Source organism: Lagopus muta, chromosome 19, assembly GCF_023343835.1.
Source record: "Lagopus muta isolate bLagMut1 chromosome 19, bLagMut1 primary, whole genome shotgun sequence".
Taxonomy (NCBI): domain Eukaryota; kingdom Metazoa; phylum Chordata; class Aves; order Galliformes; family Phasianidae; genus Lagopus; species Lagopus muta.
In genome coordinates, this window is record NC_064451.1 from 1,682,463 (window position 1) to 1,697,414 (window position 14,952).

Consider the following 14,952-nt stretch of genomic DNA (forward strand, 5'->3'; position numbering starts at 1 on the left):
TTTGTTCTTCAGGCATCATGGTGAATAACAACTTGTGAGGCTTCCTGATGGAAGCTCTCTTGGTGGGCACATCTTGAAGGCGCAACTCATGGTTATACCTCAGCTTTTCTGTTCAGGCTGCCTGAAATGCTCTTAGGCACAAAGAGGTTTAGCAGGACCTGTTCAAACTTCCCTTATTATTTTTTTTAAGGAAACAATTAATTGCTTTAAATGAATTGTAAGTTTTTTAATATAAAATGGAATGTAAGGAATACATATATTTTTTTACCCAAGGTAATAATCTGAGAAGGGCAGAAATATTGTCTCCTTCTTGCCCTTCTAAAGGGCTGGTGTTGCTCCTGCCGGTTCTCAATTGTACAACCACTAATTGTGATTAGCAAAATACAGTGTTAGAGCATTTGAACTCTTCTGCAGCACTGAGCAGAAAAAGTGGTCGTGGCTCATCTGTAGGAGAAGTAGACAAACTGCAAATGAGGTGCTGATGAGGAGGCAAAGGGCAGATCTCTCCTGAGCAGCAGATAAAGGACAGGTGAAATGCTAAAGGGAACAAAAATAGGATGGATGGGTGCCTGGGGTGGTGAATGGGGTGGGAAAAGTGACCACTGGGTTAGGAGATCTGTTACAAGTCTCTTCATCAATTAATGATGAAGTAATGCAGCTACTAATCTTAGTGTGCAGCTGTTGACTCCAAACCCTTCGTGCCTGAGGAGAGAAGTGGCTATGAGGACCCCAGTGTCTTTGAGTGATGATGCCTGCCAGGTTGCTGGAGGATCTGACGGTTGCAGTGTTTGGGAGCAGAAGGCAGTGGCCCAGGCCCATGCAGTCCTCCTACCTTGCCCTTGTCATGGGCTGTGTTGCTGTCATATGGCTGTTCCCTGCTGGATGCACACGGTGGGGGGAGGGGAGGATAATAGAAAGGAAAATGGAATTTGAGGAATGCTCAAATCATAAAACTCAGACAAGTGATTTTAAAACCCATGAGGAGCAGAGAGACTGCCAGAGTCAGCAGACACAATGTGCAGTGAAGGGAAGATCTGATGGGGAGATAAGGCCCCAGCAGGCAGAACCGAGTGAATCCTCTACATCTGTTCACTGCGAGGGCTGGGGAGTTCTCCCAGCAATGCTTCCATATACAGAGCTATCTAAAGTGCTTTCAGGAGCGATTAAAGTTCAGAACCGAGCGGCAGCAATGGAGTGCCAGGCCCAGACAGTCCCACCTACTGCTCTGAGGGAGCTGGCAAGGGAATGAGCAGGGCCAGCAGCTGGGGTGTACAACTTCTCTGTAGTACCAGCATGAAAACTGCTTTTGAAATGAGTTCTGGGGCAGATGTGGCAGAACGCAGCCAGGTACGTGCAGTGCTTCCCATTAGCAAACGTGGGGATGCGACAACGCAGCATCAAGGGCTGAATGCTGGAGAGGAATCGGCGTGTTTTGTGTAGGGAAGTGCCAGTGACTGTACCAGGGTTGGTAATGGCATCAACAGGCTGAGGGGACGTGGCTTGGGATTGCACCACGTCACCGACGGCCACCTTGGCTCACAGTAAAGGCAAATAGCTGCTGTGGGACAGCAGGAGGGTCACGGAGCTGGGAAAGGGAGAACTAAAGGGAGGTATGAAAATGGCTAAAACAATAATTATGAAGAAATAGCGAATGGAGAACGCAGCAACACCCAGTGAGGTTATTCAGGGTAACGATAATGACGATAAAGGCTGCGTGAAGAACTGCGGGAGGGGCGGGAGGCGCAGGGCGGGAACGTCGCGCTCAGCGCGGAGGGAGCGGAGGGCCGCGCGCGGGCCCGGCTGAGGAAGACGGGAGCGCCGCGGCTCCGCGCCGTGCACGGCCCGGCCTGCCGCCGCCCCGCCCCGCTGACGGGAAGCGGCCGGAGCCTCCGCCTCTCCCCGCCCCGCCCCGGCGCGGAGCTGCGGGCAGCCCGGGGCCGCCCCGCGCGGTTATGAGCGCGGTCTGAAATGGCGGCCCCGTGCCGGACGCGGACGCTGCAGGTGGTGGACACGGAGTTCAGCGCCGACGCGGTGGAGTGGTGCCCGGTGGAGGGCTGGCACAGCATCCTGGCCTGCGGCACGTACCACCTCCGCCCGCCCGCCGCGGTGAGGCCGCCTCGCGCTGCCCTGGGCTCTTCCCTCCCCTCGGGTCCCCGCGGGTTCCTCCGGCGGAGCGGCGGTGACCCGTCGTGAGGAACGGCCCCCCGCGATGCCCGCGGGCGGGGGGTGGCCGGAGCGCCGCTAAACGAGGGCTTTTCTTCTTGATCTCTGCTGCAGACTGACTGCAGAGGGAGCCACCAGGCCTGCGACAGGACGGGACGCCTCTACCTGTACCACTACAACGAGGAGCAGCCCTGCATCCCGCTGACTGAGATCCAAAGGATCGATACCGCTGCCGTCCTGGACATCAAATGGTAACGCTGGGCTGGGGGGACTGGAGAACTCGCCGGGTTCTGCTGCTCCTCGGTGCCTTCTGCCATTGGTAGGGCTGATTGCTTACAGCTAAATTGTCCCCGACTTCTCAGAGGGAAGCATCCACCAGTGAGCAAATTGTGCTCGTTTCTGCATTGCGTTCTCCTGCGTGCTTATGAGCAGCTGGGCAGTGACTGCAGACCTCGTTTGTTTATCATACAATCGTTTTTGTTGGAAGGGACCTTAAAGGCCATCAGGTCCCACTCCCTGCAGTGCACAGGGACACCCACAGCTCCAGCAGTGCTCAGAGCCCCAACAGCCTGACCTTGGTTGTCTGCAGGGATGGGGCACCACCAGCTCTCTGTGCAACCTGTGCAGTGCCTCACTGCCCTTATTGTAAAAACCTTTTCCCTTATGTCCAGTCAAAATCTCCCCTCTTTTAGTTGGAAACCATTTCCCCTTGTGTCCCTGCTATAGAGTCTGTCCCCTCCCTTCTCACAGCCCTTTAGATACTGACATGCAGCTCTCAGCTCTGCCTTCACTTCTCTGGGCTGCACAGCCCCAGCTCGCAGCCTGTCTTCACAGGAAAGTGTTCCATCTCTTTATATCATAATGTATCATAGATTCCCTTAATGTATAATATTTTACCTTTGGTGCAGGTTTATGGGAACAAGAAGACTCTTAGATTTTCTTCATGAGATTTTTTTAATCAAGTGCCCTTTCCTTCTGCACCCTACAATAAAAGCTATTGCTTTTCTCCTTAAACTCAAAACAGTTATACATTCAAGACTTTTTTAACTGCTGGATCTTTCAGGTGCCATATTCCAGTTGCAGAACATCCCATGGTTGGCATTGCAAACTCGATGGGTGCTGTGGAGTTCTGCCACCTGACTGGCAGTGAGGTGGGTGGCTGTAACGCCTGCCGATGTTGAAGTTATTCTCACCACATTCTAGCTTTATTTGCAATGCTTAGAGACTCTGCAGGGAAGGAGTATGGCTTCCATGGCTTTCTCAGTGTACTTAGCTGTATTATTTTTTTTTTAACATTTGTTTTGTCTTCTGTTAATGGTCCTTATAAATTCCACAAACTTGCTTATGGCACTGGAAAGACTGGCTGGGCCCTGTATACCTGCAGGGTGTGGGAGGTGAAAGATGTGGGGGAGCAGCAGCAAGCTTTGTGAACTTAGAGATTAAGTATGCAGTTATTGGTAAGAACAGCAGAAGGTGCAAAGTTGGTAAAAGTAGGAAAGAGTTTTGGAGAGGGGTTTCTTTCAATTGGTGAGAAGAGTCTGATGGAGAGAGCTGTTCCTTCAGTGCAAAAAAGGGAAAACCCAACTGGACAATGAGGGAATTCAGCAGTCAGGTCTTCAGTTCTGCACTTCATTGCTCTCTGAGGGAAAGAAAATTTTAAGGGGGGTTTGGTGGGAGATGGGAAGCAGAGTGGTGGGGATGCTGTCTGTGCATAAAGTTTGTCTTCTGCTAGTACTGAACAACTGTAAGTTGCTGTGGGATTTCTCATCTCTTCGTGACATGGGTCTCTAATATGCCTGTCTCTGAAAACCACCACAGATGTAAGCAGTACACGTTGTCTACCTTGTGCCTTCTCCTTACCCCATTTCTTTTCTTTCCAGTAGAAGAACAGCTGCATGTTGGAGCCATGCTTCAGGGTCGATCTCGGTGCGCAGCGCCTGGCCTTGTCCTTAGACTGGTCCACAGGACGTGAGCAGTGGTGAGGATGGGAGACAAAGACTGCTGCTGAGGTCGCTGTGTGTGTGTGTGACAGTTTCAGGCTGAGGCTTCTGATGAACGAAGCTGGTGGCTTTGTTTGCGAGGTAGCTGAAGATTTCCTTGATCCCAGCTGTCTCCCTTGGCCTTCTCTGAAAGTTACTGTTTTCAGAGAGAGGTAACAGAGGAACAAGTGCTGTGGTCACTGTAGCAAGAGCAGAGCCTGATCCAACAGCAAACCTGAGGCTGTGCCATAGGGAATGATGGCAGGTGAACCAGGAACGTTTCTCTTTGCTTAAGACTGCAGTTTTTTCCATCTGTTCACAAAACAGCTGAAATTCTAATGTGAAGGTCTGTTTAAGAACTGATAGTAAGAAAATTTCAGACAGTTTCATGAGAATCAGTAGAGAGTTGGTTTGGAAGTGGCTCATACATTCGATTTCAGGAATAGCATAATTGAATTCCAGAACATGAATTAGCTGTCCTCAGGAAGAGGTCAGGTGTAGGTTTTCTATAAGTGTAAAACTGAGTGATACCTTCAGTGTGAGACTGGAAAGTGGAAGGGCTCAGGGGCAGTACTGCACTTTGTGTTGCAGGGCAGGTAATCAGTTGCTTTTCCTAATTTAAAGCTTTTTCTGTGCATATGTTTTCTGTTGTTTAATGAATAAGCAGAACTTCTAGTTCTACTTTCTTCTCTACATTTCTTCTTGTTTCTGCCCTTCAAGGTAAAAATGATGATTGCCATGATGAAAGGTTGCTTTGAAGCACACCACTGTTTTCTATTCAGAGACAGATAACCCCTCCTAGAAGCTGAATGTCTGCCTTTGCATCTCGTAGAACTATCAGTGCAGGGCTGGGGGGTGACCAGGGATCTCTTGTGTGGAAATCTGGGAGATTTGATATGGTTTAGTAACTGGCATATGATGCAGAACTGGAAAGAAGCCCTGAGACACCAAAATCAGTACCTACAGTTGCAGCTGAGCTGTTGGAAGGTAGCTAGTTCATGATGGGGGATTGATATCAGGCCCATGAGAAGTCAAGTTAAGCATTGAGGGGAAAGAAAGACCTGGTTTTGTTTCAGTCAAATGAATGTGAGCAGAGGGCTTCCTCTGTGAGATCAGGGTGTAGGCATCACTAGTATGGATGGGTTTAAGATGGGAAGCTGAAAATAATTGTATAAATGCATGCGTTCCTCCGCTGCACTGTCAGTTTCTCTTGATGCTCAATTGAATCAAATATATATGGTGCCATCTCTAGCTTGGCAGCTAATTTGTACTTGGTGATTACTTAGAACACGAGTTTCAGAAATTTCTGATGTTTTCTCTGTGTTCCAATGTAGTGGATGTCCTTTGAGAGTGATCAGCAGTGATTCAGAGGGGAAGCTGAATCTGTTCTCCATTGATGAATCTGCACCTTCTGTGCACGTCCTGAACCAGTGGGAGGCTCACAAGTTTGAGGCCTGGATTGCTGCTTTTAATTACTGGAACATTGATATTGTGTATTCAGGTCTGTAAGTACTGGGGATTTATTTGGGGGTGCTGGGGGTGGCTCACTTTGTTTAGGAGAGTTTGTTCCTTGAGATTTTACTTTGCAGAGCTGGGTGTGCTGCTTCCCATCACACGTCTTGTAAGAGCTGGGGCTCTCTGCTAGGGGAAAGTGATGGGGGTTAACTAGGAGAAACCATATCTTTTAAACTGTGCTTGGGCTGGCTCTTGGCAAAAAGTTGGTGATCCCTTGGGGCGTGCAAGGGTTACAGATAGAAGCAAAAAGGTCAGAACTCTTGAAGCTAAATTTTTTCAATGAGCAAATTGTTATTGCACGTGTCTTGTGTGGCGAGGAGTAACGTGAGCCTCCAGAGAGGTTTGCTATGTCTGTTCAGTGCTCTGATATCCCAGGTGAAAAGCAGTAGCTCTGCTTCAGTGTCTCGCAGTGATCTTTTGAGGGCTGTTCAGGATAGCTGTGTTCTGTCTTTGTGCAGGAGGAGATGACAGCCTGCTGAAAGGCTGGGACACCAGATGCAATCCAGAGGCTCCAGTGTTCACCAGCAGGAGGTAAGCAAGCAGTGCCAGCAGCTGGAGCCCACAGCTGTTGTATCACTTCCCAGGCTGCTGTGTTCAGAGATGAGCAATGAGTGGAGTTTTGTTTCTGCCTCGTTTGGGAAATTGAGAGAGAAAATACATCTCTTTCCATCAGGATGGCTCCAGGTTGAAACTTTCTTCTCCATGTCCTTCAAAACAAGCAACTGCTCGCTTTTTTGAGGAGATTTTTCCATGTGTTAAATGTGGGTGTATTGTTGTGGAAGTTTTTTTTAGAAAATGTTTAATTCTCCACTCATTTCAAGTAATGTTTTTTCCTATTTTTTCTGATGGTATAAGGTATCTGTGGAATGTGATTAAAGCAACATGTACAGCTTTCCAGTGAAACTTCATACGTAGCATTAAAATGCTCGTGATCGCTGTTGCTATAGAAATATTAATGTTGAGAATAAAATCTTCTGGGAATTGAGTTGTTTTGCTGAAATTCTGATGGGCTCTGGACAGTTTATGGTCCAAGTATTACTAGAAATTGTTTGTGCAAAGGTAATGTGTGATTAGAAGTTTATTTTCTAGAAAGGCAGTTGGATTGTGTGGCTGCAACAGAGCGTGGGCTGACATTTGAGTTCACCCTCCTCTGCTTTCCTGAAACATCTTGGTGCAGAAAGCCCAAAGCCTTGAAATTCAAGGAAGAACCCCATTTCAAATAGTGTGTCATATTTTCTGTTGTATGTTGCTCCTTTGCAGACATTCGATGGGTGTTTGCAGCATTCAGTGCAGTCCCCACAGGGAGAACCTTCTGGCTACTGGCAGGTAAATCCCTTCTAGCCGCCCTTCCCTGCTGTGCTCATCCTCTGTTATCTTAAATGTGCTGCTGCTTCTCAAGGCATGGTCTCTAGGAATGCACTGTGGGAAGGTTATGTGGCATTTCCTCATTTTCTTCTGAACTTGCTGCACTTGAATCATGTTTGCTGCTTGTCAGCATATCGATTTGTGATGCATCTCCAGCTATGATGAGCACGTGCTGCTGTGGGACACCAGGAACATGAAGCAGCCGCTGGCAGACACCCATGTTGAAGGTGGAGTCTGGAGGTTGAAATGGCACCCAACCTGTGACTTTGTGCTGTTAGCAGCCTGCATGCAGAGTGGATTCAAGATCCTTGACTGCCGTGGAAGCATGGGTGAGTGTTCAGTGGAACAGAGATGCTCTCACACTGCTCTGCTGTTCATGTTTCCTATCTCCAAGTTAAAGGGGAGCTCCTGCTCTGAGCTTGCTAGAAAGATTCAGATGTTGTTTATAGCCTTAGACATTTATTTCAACGTAAATTAACTCCTCCAGCTTTCCCAAACCGATCCTCAGCATTGGCATGGTAGCTTGTGCCAAGGCACTGCCATTAATCATACATAAATCTCTTGTAACTTCTCTTAATGGGGAGAAGCCTGTTTGTCTTGATATAAAAGCATTACCTTTGATCTGGTTTGTGTTCATCTTGATGGTTCAGAGAAGTTAGGTGAATATCAAGTGATGTTTTGCTGTCAGCAGGAGTTACTAACCTGCTGGAGTGGCTGAGGTTGGAAGGGACCTCTGGAGAGCACCTCGTCCCACCCCCTGTTTGAGCAAGGACATGTTGCACAGTGCCACATCTAGGCAGGTTTTGAGTATCTCCAGAGAAGGGGCTTGCACAGCCTCCCTGGCAGCCTGTTCCTGTGCTCTGTCACTCATGCAGTAAAGAGATTTTTCCACACATTCAGAGGGAACTTCATGCATTTTGGTTTGTGCCCATTGCCTGTCCTGTCATTGGGACCACCACTGAAAAGTCTGTCCCCATGCATTGAGTCTCCTCCTTAAGATATTTGTGCACATTCATAAGATCCCCTCTCGGTCTTCTCCAGGCTATCAGGCACAGCTCTCAGCTCTTACTTCTAAGCGATGCTGCAGTCCCTCCTTCATCCCTGTGGCTCTCTGCAGGGCTCTCCAGTACTGCTATGTCTCTCTTGTATTGGAGAGCCCAGAACCAAATGCAGTGTGTGAATGGGTTACTGCCTCAGAAAGGAAATGCTGTGCAGTCTGGTTTATCTAGAATAGCGTGAGCAAACCTTCCATGTGAATCAGAAGATATTTACATGTTCATAAAGCTGTTTGCATTTACGTTACAAATATAGCATGCATAAAATGGTTGTGGTGCTGAGTTTCTCCAGACCTTGGGCAGGTCCACAGCTCGTGAAATGAGGATCTCATTTCTTCTGTGTAGGGAAGGGAGGAACTTGATAGCATTTAATAGCAGAGTGAGATGCTGAAAGTCCATGGGAAAGACACATCTGCAATTTATTAATAACCAGAACCTGGTCTGGCAGTCTTAGCAGTTGTATTTCTGGCTCATTTGAGATCACTGTGTGATCTGTCTTCAGCCTATTTATACATTTTGAATAATGAAGCTCTTAAACCTCATGCACATAAATCCCTTTGCTGTCTGCTCGCTGAACTGGGGAAAATCAAAGCTGGGAGGTGGCTGAAGAAATGTCAGAAGAGCCAGGGTACTTTGTTCCTCCTCAATGCTTAACTGTTGTAGAGAAGGCGTTAACCAGTACAGTGGATAGGCAGCTCTTGTTGTATGGCTTGGTCAGTACTGAAATGGTCTGTAAGCAACAAACTGTGTCACAGCTTGCTTTCTGCTCATGTCATTGTTTGCTTTTTAAAGCGGAAAACACGGAGGAATGTGTCATCCTGTCATCCTATGTCTTGCACAATTCTCTGGCCTACGGGGCTGACTGGTCAAGGCTGTGTCCGAGGGATTCCTTGGCTGCACTACAGGACTCTGGTGCTGCGTGCCAGCCTTCGGAGCGGCCTGGGCCACGGTCAGAGGAAGGAGAGGAGAGGCTGAATTTGCAGGTCCGAAACTTGAAGATCATTTATGAGTCTCCTACCGCTACTTTTGATGTGATATTGGATGAGGACAGTGAAGGCCCTGCCTTGCAGCTCAAAGCAGAGGAGGGTCCTAAGTTGTCTGGGGATCCTGAGCTGGGTAGGAAACCTGATTTAAAGGAGGGGGCAGGGTTGGGTGGGGGCGCCGACCGAGGGGGCAGTCCTGAGTCAGCCAGCACCTCTGACTTGGGAGTTAAGAGATCCAATGGAATTGGCCTCCATGGAAGTTGTGATTCAGTCAGGTCTTCAGACGGCCCCAAAGCAACGAGCATTGTAGCAACTTGTTCTTTCTATGATAATATCCTACATGTCTGGAAGTGGGAAATGAACCTGGCTATCGCCTCAGAGAGGGCCAGTACTAAATCCCCTCCTGAAAGGACAGCTGAAAGTTGGCACTGACAGGTCCCGAGGTAAAGGGGTAGGAAAGCTTCTGTACTGACATTAGCATCTAAGCTAACACCCTCTTTTTTCTTTTTTTTTTTACAATTCATATTGTTGAGTTTGTGAATCTTTAAAAGCCAATAATGATGGAATAATTTCCTGATGGTTTTAATTTCAGCACTGAGGAAAGCCTTTGCTTTGAGAAATGTAGTCAAGCACAAACACATTTAGTTTTCCCTTAGTGTACTAATTCAGAGTAGGACAGCCTTCCTTTCAGAGGCTTCTTGTTTGTGCAGTATATTTGAATCCCTCAGAGCTGGTTTGCATTTGTCTGACTGATCTGTTAAGCCTATTTTCCTCCTTCCAAAACAAACCAGACTTGTCTGTGCTACTACATGTAGGCAAACACAGTGTGATGAGAGGTTTTCATGGATTTCTCAGAAAAAAGCCCATGAGTAGAGGCTTAGGTGTGTATGTAGCTTGTGTGATCTGTAAACTGGAATGTACTTTGAGAAGACAATCAAAGACAGTCCAGATGCTGGCAGTGCAGTGCTTACTGTGATCTTTAATAAGAGAATTTCTTTCCAAGAAAGAAATCCGGACTGACTGAAAGGACAGAGAGTGGTTCAGCAATAGGAGGCTTCATTCTGAGCAGGGCATTTCTTGTAAGGGTTGTGGTGAGCCTGCACTCAGACTCATCACCTGGATGCAATCTCATTTTGTTGCTCTCCACGCTAAGCACAAATTGGTTTAGTACAAACTGTGTAGTGAGCGCTGCTTACATCTTAGTGCCACACAAAACCCATCCTGCCCCTTCCCACACTCTGGGTATCCAGCTCATCTTTTCTGTTCTCCACAGTGAGACTTACATGTAGATCTGAAGTCCAGATCTTACAGGTTTTTTTTGTTTGTTTTTTTAAGGTGAACAGCTTTAAGAACAAAACCTCCAAAAATATAGGCAATGTTTCCTAACATCCTTTAAGTTCAGAATAAATAAATTACAGAAACCAAAATTTGAACAACGTTGCCCTAACTACCTCCAGGAATGGCTGCTTCATTAGCTTTCTGTTTTTCACTGTGAAATATCAGCAAAACACCGTTTCTGGAACACTTTCTCTCTGTTCTTAATTACCTTTCTAGAAAGAAAACAAAACAAAACAGCTTAAACTAGGTAAGGAACTTCTAGCTTGCATGGTTTGTTTTTGAGAGTCCTGAAGAATTAGTTGCCTGGAGGCAAAGAAACACCAGCAACAAGCATCTGTAACAGTGCTGCATCTGAAGCCAGGTACAGCAGATACGAATCTCACTGCTTTGAAATTCCTTTTTCAAAGTTGAATGTGCATTTAAAAAAAAAAAAACAAAAACCTTCTTGAGCGCTGTTACATTCATACTGGTAATGTGAACAAGAGCTTTTGTTGAAAAAAATCACCATATTTTTGGATGTTTCTAAATAAAAATCGATACAAGTGATTGATCTTCCTCGGTTATTTGATTTTATTCGAGGTCCTTTGCATATTGGTTGGAGTTTACCATCACTAAACAAAAGCCTGCGTTGTTACAACCCGTACTGATCCAAGGCAGAGTGATGTGTTGTGTTATGAGCAGTAGGGACACGCGTGCTTTGCTGCTCTGCTGTTTTCTCCCTTCTCTAGAGGTTTTTGCTATGCGCCTTATTGTAGAAAGAGGTCCTGCAAAACACCACTGCTCCCACCATGAAAATCAGCTGCTTACTCTTCCTGCCTCCCATCACTGCCAGTTAGTTCACCTGAAGAGCTTCAGCCTTGTCATGGACCAGCCCAGTTTATGTGTTTGGCCTCCCAAAGGCTGGGCAGACAAGTCCTGGGGTTTACTCGGCTACCAGAGGCAAACACATCTCCAGCAGCTTTTTTTGACTGTAGCTATTTCTACTTTGAACGGCTGCACACAACTGTAAGTGTTGCTTGTATGTATTTCATTTGCTGAATAGTAAGATGCCACTTTTCCAGGAAGATGAAAATTATGATTTATTTTTTTTTTCCCAAGATGTATTTCAAATGTAAGCAGCTACCTCGACATTTGAAGCAGCTGCACTGCTAAGGTACAGGCACCGACTGCAACTGTTAACTGCATCCTGCCTGAATTCAAAACACTAGTTTTAAACTTTGGTGAATACTACAGCTGTGATGTTTGATCTGAGCTACAGATCCGTGCTCAGTTTACGGTAAGGCCTCACTGGAGGCCTTTCCCATGAAACACTTCGTAGTGGCTAGGAGTGAATTGAAGTATTCTGCTTCTGGCTGAACTTGCCACTCACAGCAGGGTGCTGGCAGCACCGATGAGACATCAGCTCCAAGCAGCTCCTTCCACAGCCAGGAAATCCCAGAGGCAGAGCCCTCCTCCCTCGCTCCTGGAAGTCGGGAGCAGCCTGGAGCCAGACTCCTGCAGCTCCTCGCGTGGGCTCAGCAGCTCTGCTCTGAGCTGCACGGTGCAGCAATGCAAACAAAACCAACACCTTCCTAGATCTCTGACAGGAAACCAGTGCCCCCGCAGCGATTTAAATCACACACCGCAGAAAGATACACTGGAAGGACTCGCATTTAATACTCAGCAAAAGAAACCGTCCCGAGCTGTAAGGCGCAGTCCAAGTCTCTCGCAGTGCAGCCCAGCACCCGGCGGAGCCCCGCCTGCCCCCTAGCGCACGTAATTCTTGGGGAAGAGCTGGAAGAGCTTCCCCTCCTGCGTCGGCTCGAAGCCGTACTTCTCCAGCGCGTTTGGATCGAAGGTTCCCTCCTTCACGTCCTTCTCGATGCGCGGCGCCACCAACTCGTCGAAGAGCTGCTTGGCCGTCATTGGCGGCTCCGAGCCGTGCGGAGCGCGGTACGACACGTAGGGCTTCAGCTTAAAGCCCGCCAGCTCGGGGACGACGAACTGAGGCACCATCTGCTTGATGAGGATGAACTTCTTGTTGGAGGTCAGCACGCCCATCTTCTTGGCTCCCCGGCCCTTGTTGTAGGACCGAGGGCCGCGCTTGCTGGTGAACGGGGACATGCGATCGGCGCCCCGCACCAGCCCGCGGGCCAGCTCGGTCAGCAGCCCCATGGCGAGCGCCTGCAGGCCCTAAGAGCACGGACGGAGGGGCGGGCGGGCGGCGCAGCGGCGGCAGGCCCGGTCCGCCCGACTCCCACACCCCAACACCGCCCGCTCCCATTGGTAGGAGCCCGTCAGCCAATCCGCAGCGCCTATCTTAGGCCGTGCTGCTCCGCGGACCACTCGGCGCGAAGCCGTGCGCGCCAATCAGCACCGAGGAGCTGGGGGAGTGGGCGGGGCTTAGCGCCCCGCTCGGCGCTGGTGGCGGTGGGTGCAGGGATGCGACCTTCGGCCCCGCTCCGCGGCTGACCTTTGACCTCCGCGTGGGAGCGCCGCGGCGACCGCGGCTATAGCAACGGGTGAGGGGACGGGACGGGGGTTCAGTGGTAGTTCGGGGCTGCCCGGGCTCAGCCGGTCCCACCGGTCTCCCCGCGGCGCCCGGTTGGACCGGCGGGTCCGTGCGGTAACTCCCCTCCACCGGATTTGTCAGTGCGGCGTTGGGCCGCGGAGATGGGAGCGGTGGGAGCGGAGCGCTGACAGACCGCAGCCCTCCTCGGCGCAGACTGCTTCCCGCGGGTCGGCGGCTGCCGTGTGCTGGAAAATCAGAATCTGGGTTGCTGTCGTTTCTTAACGGTCATTTTTCCTCTTTTTCTCTTCTGCTGCGCCTCCAGCCATGGAAGAAGAAGGCAACGGCACCAGCCTTGAGGTACGAAGTGATTTGATGCTATTTTTCACATCTTTGTTTCTTTTTTAGCATTTCCAGAAAGCAAACGTAGCTGCTGTGGTTGGCTTAATGCAGCAGCAGCTCGGTGCTGTGCAGCCCTTCAGCTGCCTCCTGTCCAGCTCCCTCAGTTTTGTAGTTATCACATGGTGCTGTGTGGTTTGGGACGTCCCCTGGGCCAGCTCAGGTCAGCTCTCCTGGCCCTGTTCTCTCCCAGCCCCTCGCTAGCAGGGTGCAGTGAGGAGCTGAAGCATCCTTGGCTTCATACTGCACAGCAACAGCTGAAACATCAGTGTTCTGTCAGCAGCTTCTTTCTCTTAAAGCCAAAACATAGTGTCATATCAGATGGTATGAAGAAAATCCACTCTGTCCCAGCTGAAACCAGGACAGTGCCTAATTTGATAACTTTTGGGTAACGTTTTCAGATACACTGCTTTTATTTTCCAGAGCCTTTCTTGATAAGGGTGTAGTCCTTCCAAAAATGTCAAGATCAGTCCCATTTTTTGTGTGTATTTACTTATCTGTACTGCAAACCATTCACGTGGTGCTTCATATTCTCATTTGTCAGCAGAATGACACAGTTGAAGCACCTTTTGCTTCAGTGGTATGATTTTAGCCTGAAGATGGAAGGATCAAGGAGTTCTTCAGCTCTTGCATTTATTCTTCCTTAAGACACATACTGCTTTTCCTAGTAACAACAATCAAGGCCCACAACAGGAAATACTTTTCTTAGAACTAGAAGGTGCATCCAGCACACTGATAAGCAGGTAAAAGATGTTCTGTGAAAACTCAGCATTTGTGGTCAAAGCCGCAGCGTGTGGTCAGCTGTACTCATGAGCCACGAGGAAACCTGTATTCTGAGGAACACTCATGTCAGTTCCTGAGCGCTGTGCCTGTCACCACCTGGCACCCCTCCCTGTGTGTGGTATGTCTCACTGTTTACCTTTGATTGCAATGGGAAGGTTTTGAGTACATGCCCTGGCTGCTTGTTCTGTGCTTGGTCACCTGGATGGGTGTAAATGTTATTTCAAAGCTGTGTGTTTTTGTTACCGGCCACAGTTTCGTTAAGAAAACTGGAGTCAAGTTTTAGAAAACACAGGCACTATTCCTGCTAGCACATACTCTCTGCCTATCATTTTGTCTTTTTCCAGTCTTCTCGGAGTTGCTCAGTGTGTGTTTTGTTTCTAAGAGTTGGATCAGGGCTTGGATGGAGCACATGAAGCCCTGAATACAGGTGCTGGGTGTGACCTCCCTCTGAGCTGTAGCCCTGCAGCTCTGCTGTGTTTATGGCCTCACGACTGGCCCCTGTGCTGCCTGACTGTGAGCAGCTGCTGACACACACGGGTGTCCCTGTGGCTGCCGGCCATTTGCTGACTTTCTCTGCCTCTTTTCGGATGCTACCAGTGTTTGAACTCCCTGCAGAACTCTGACCCATGTTGAGGTGGAAATGTTCAGGCTAGTCTTGGTAACAAACCTTCCAAAAGCTTCTCTGTTCCCCTTGGAGTTCTGGATTCCCTTACAGTCTTCCTGGTTGGGGCACAGGCTCTGTGTGTGCACCTGTGTGTTTCATGCTTCTGTTGTGAATTTATTTCCTCACAGGGAACAGTGCTGGGACTGTCACTTGGCAATTGCTATTTTCTGTGCTATTTGAGATCACATGGGCCCTGATAGTGGCAGAATTCCTATTCCTG

At 48.8% G+C, this 14,952-nt stretch overlaps 3 protein-coding genes across 3 annotated transcripts in view; 2 read left to right on the plus strand and 1 right to left on the minus strand.

Moving 5' to 3' along the window:
* Positions 1–1,874: 1,874 nt before the first annotated feature.
* DPH7 (diphthamide biosynthesis 7) lies at positions 1,875–10,838 on the plus strand. The gene is made up of 9 exons (XM_048965728.1): positions 1,875–2,106; positions 2,278–2,414; positions 3,227–3,314; positions 4,047–4,141; positions 5,477–5,643; positions 6,116–6,188; positions 6,918–6,983; positions 7,179–7,351; positions 8,870–10,838. Exons 1-9 carry the CDS (start codon positions 1,969–1,971, stop codon positions 9,490–9,492), a joined length of 1,560 nt encoding a protein of 519 aa, XP_048821685.1. The 5' UTR covers positions 1,875–1,968; the 3' UTR covers positions 9,493–10,838.
* Positions 10,839–12,030: 1,192 nt separating this feature from the next.
* MRPL41 (mitochondrial ribosomal protein L41) lies at positions 12,031–12,653 on the minus strand. The gene has a single exon (XM_048965729.1). It carries the CDS (start codon positions 12,550–12,552, stop codon positions 12,145–12,147), a length of 408 nt encoding a protein of 135 aa, XP_048821686.1. The 5' UTR covers positions 12,553–12,653; the 3' UTR covers positions 12,031–12,144.
* Positions 12,654–12,753: 100 nt separating this feature from the next.
* PNPLA7 (patatin like phospholipase domain containing 7) overlaps positions 12,754–14,952 on the plus strand; it is a 117,070-nt gene continuing 114,871 nt past the window's right edge. The window contains exons 1-2 of the mRNA XM_048965727.1: positions 12,754–12,899; positions 13,212–13,246. Of these exons, the coding sequence (XP_048821684.1) occupies positions 13,214–13,246 (33 nt within the window). The 5' untranslated portion in view covers positions 12,754–12,899; positions 13,212–13,213. The remainder of the gene's footprint in view (positions 12,900–13,211; positions 13,247–14,952) is intronic.

What these genes read in the sequence shown, in the direction of transcription:
- MRPL41 (XM_048965729.1), bottom strand. Translation starts at nt 12,552, where the DNA reads ATGGGGCTGCTGACCGAGCTGGCCCGCGGGCTGGTGCGGGGCGCCGAT.
- DPH7 (XM_048965728.1), top strand. Translation starts at nt 1,969, where the DNA reads ATGGCGGCCCCGTGCCGGACGCGGACGCTGCAGGTGGTGGACACGGAG. An exon ending in CATTGATATTGTGTATTCAG is followed by an intron (nt 5,644 to 6,115) that starts GTCTGTAAGTAC and finishes GTCTTTGTGCAG; the next exon opens with GAGGAGATGACAGCCTGCTG. An exon ending in TGACTGCCGTGGAAGCATGG is followed by an intron (nt 7,352 to 8,869) that starts GTGAGTGTTCAG and finishes TGCTTTTTAAAG; the next exon opens with CGGAAAACACGGAGGAATGT.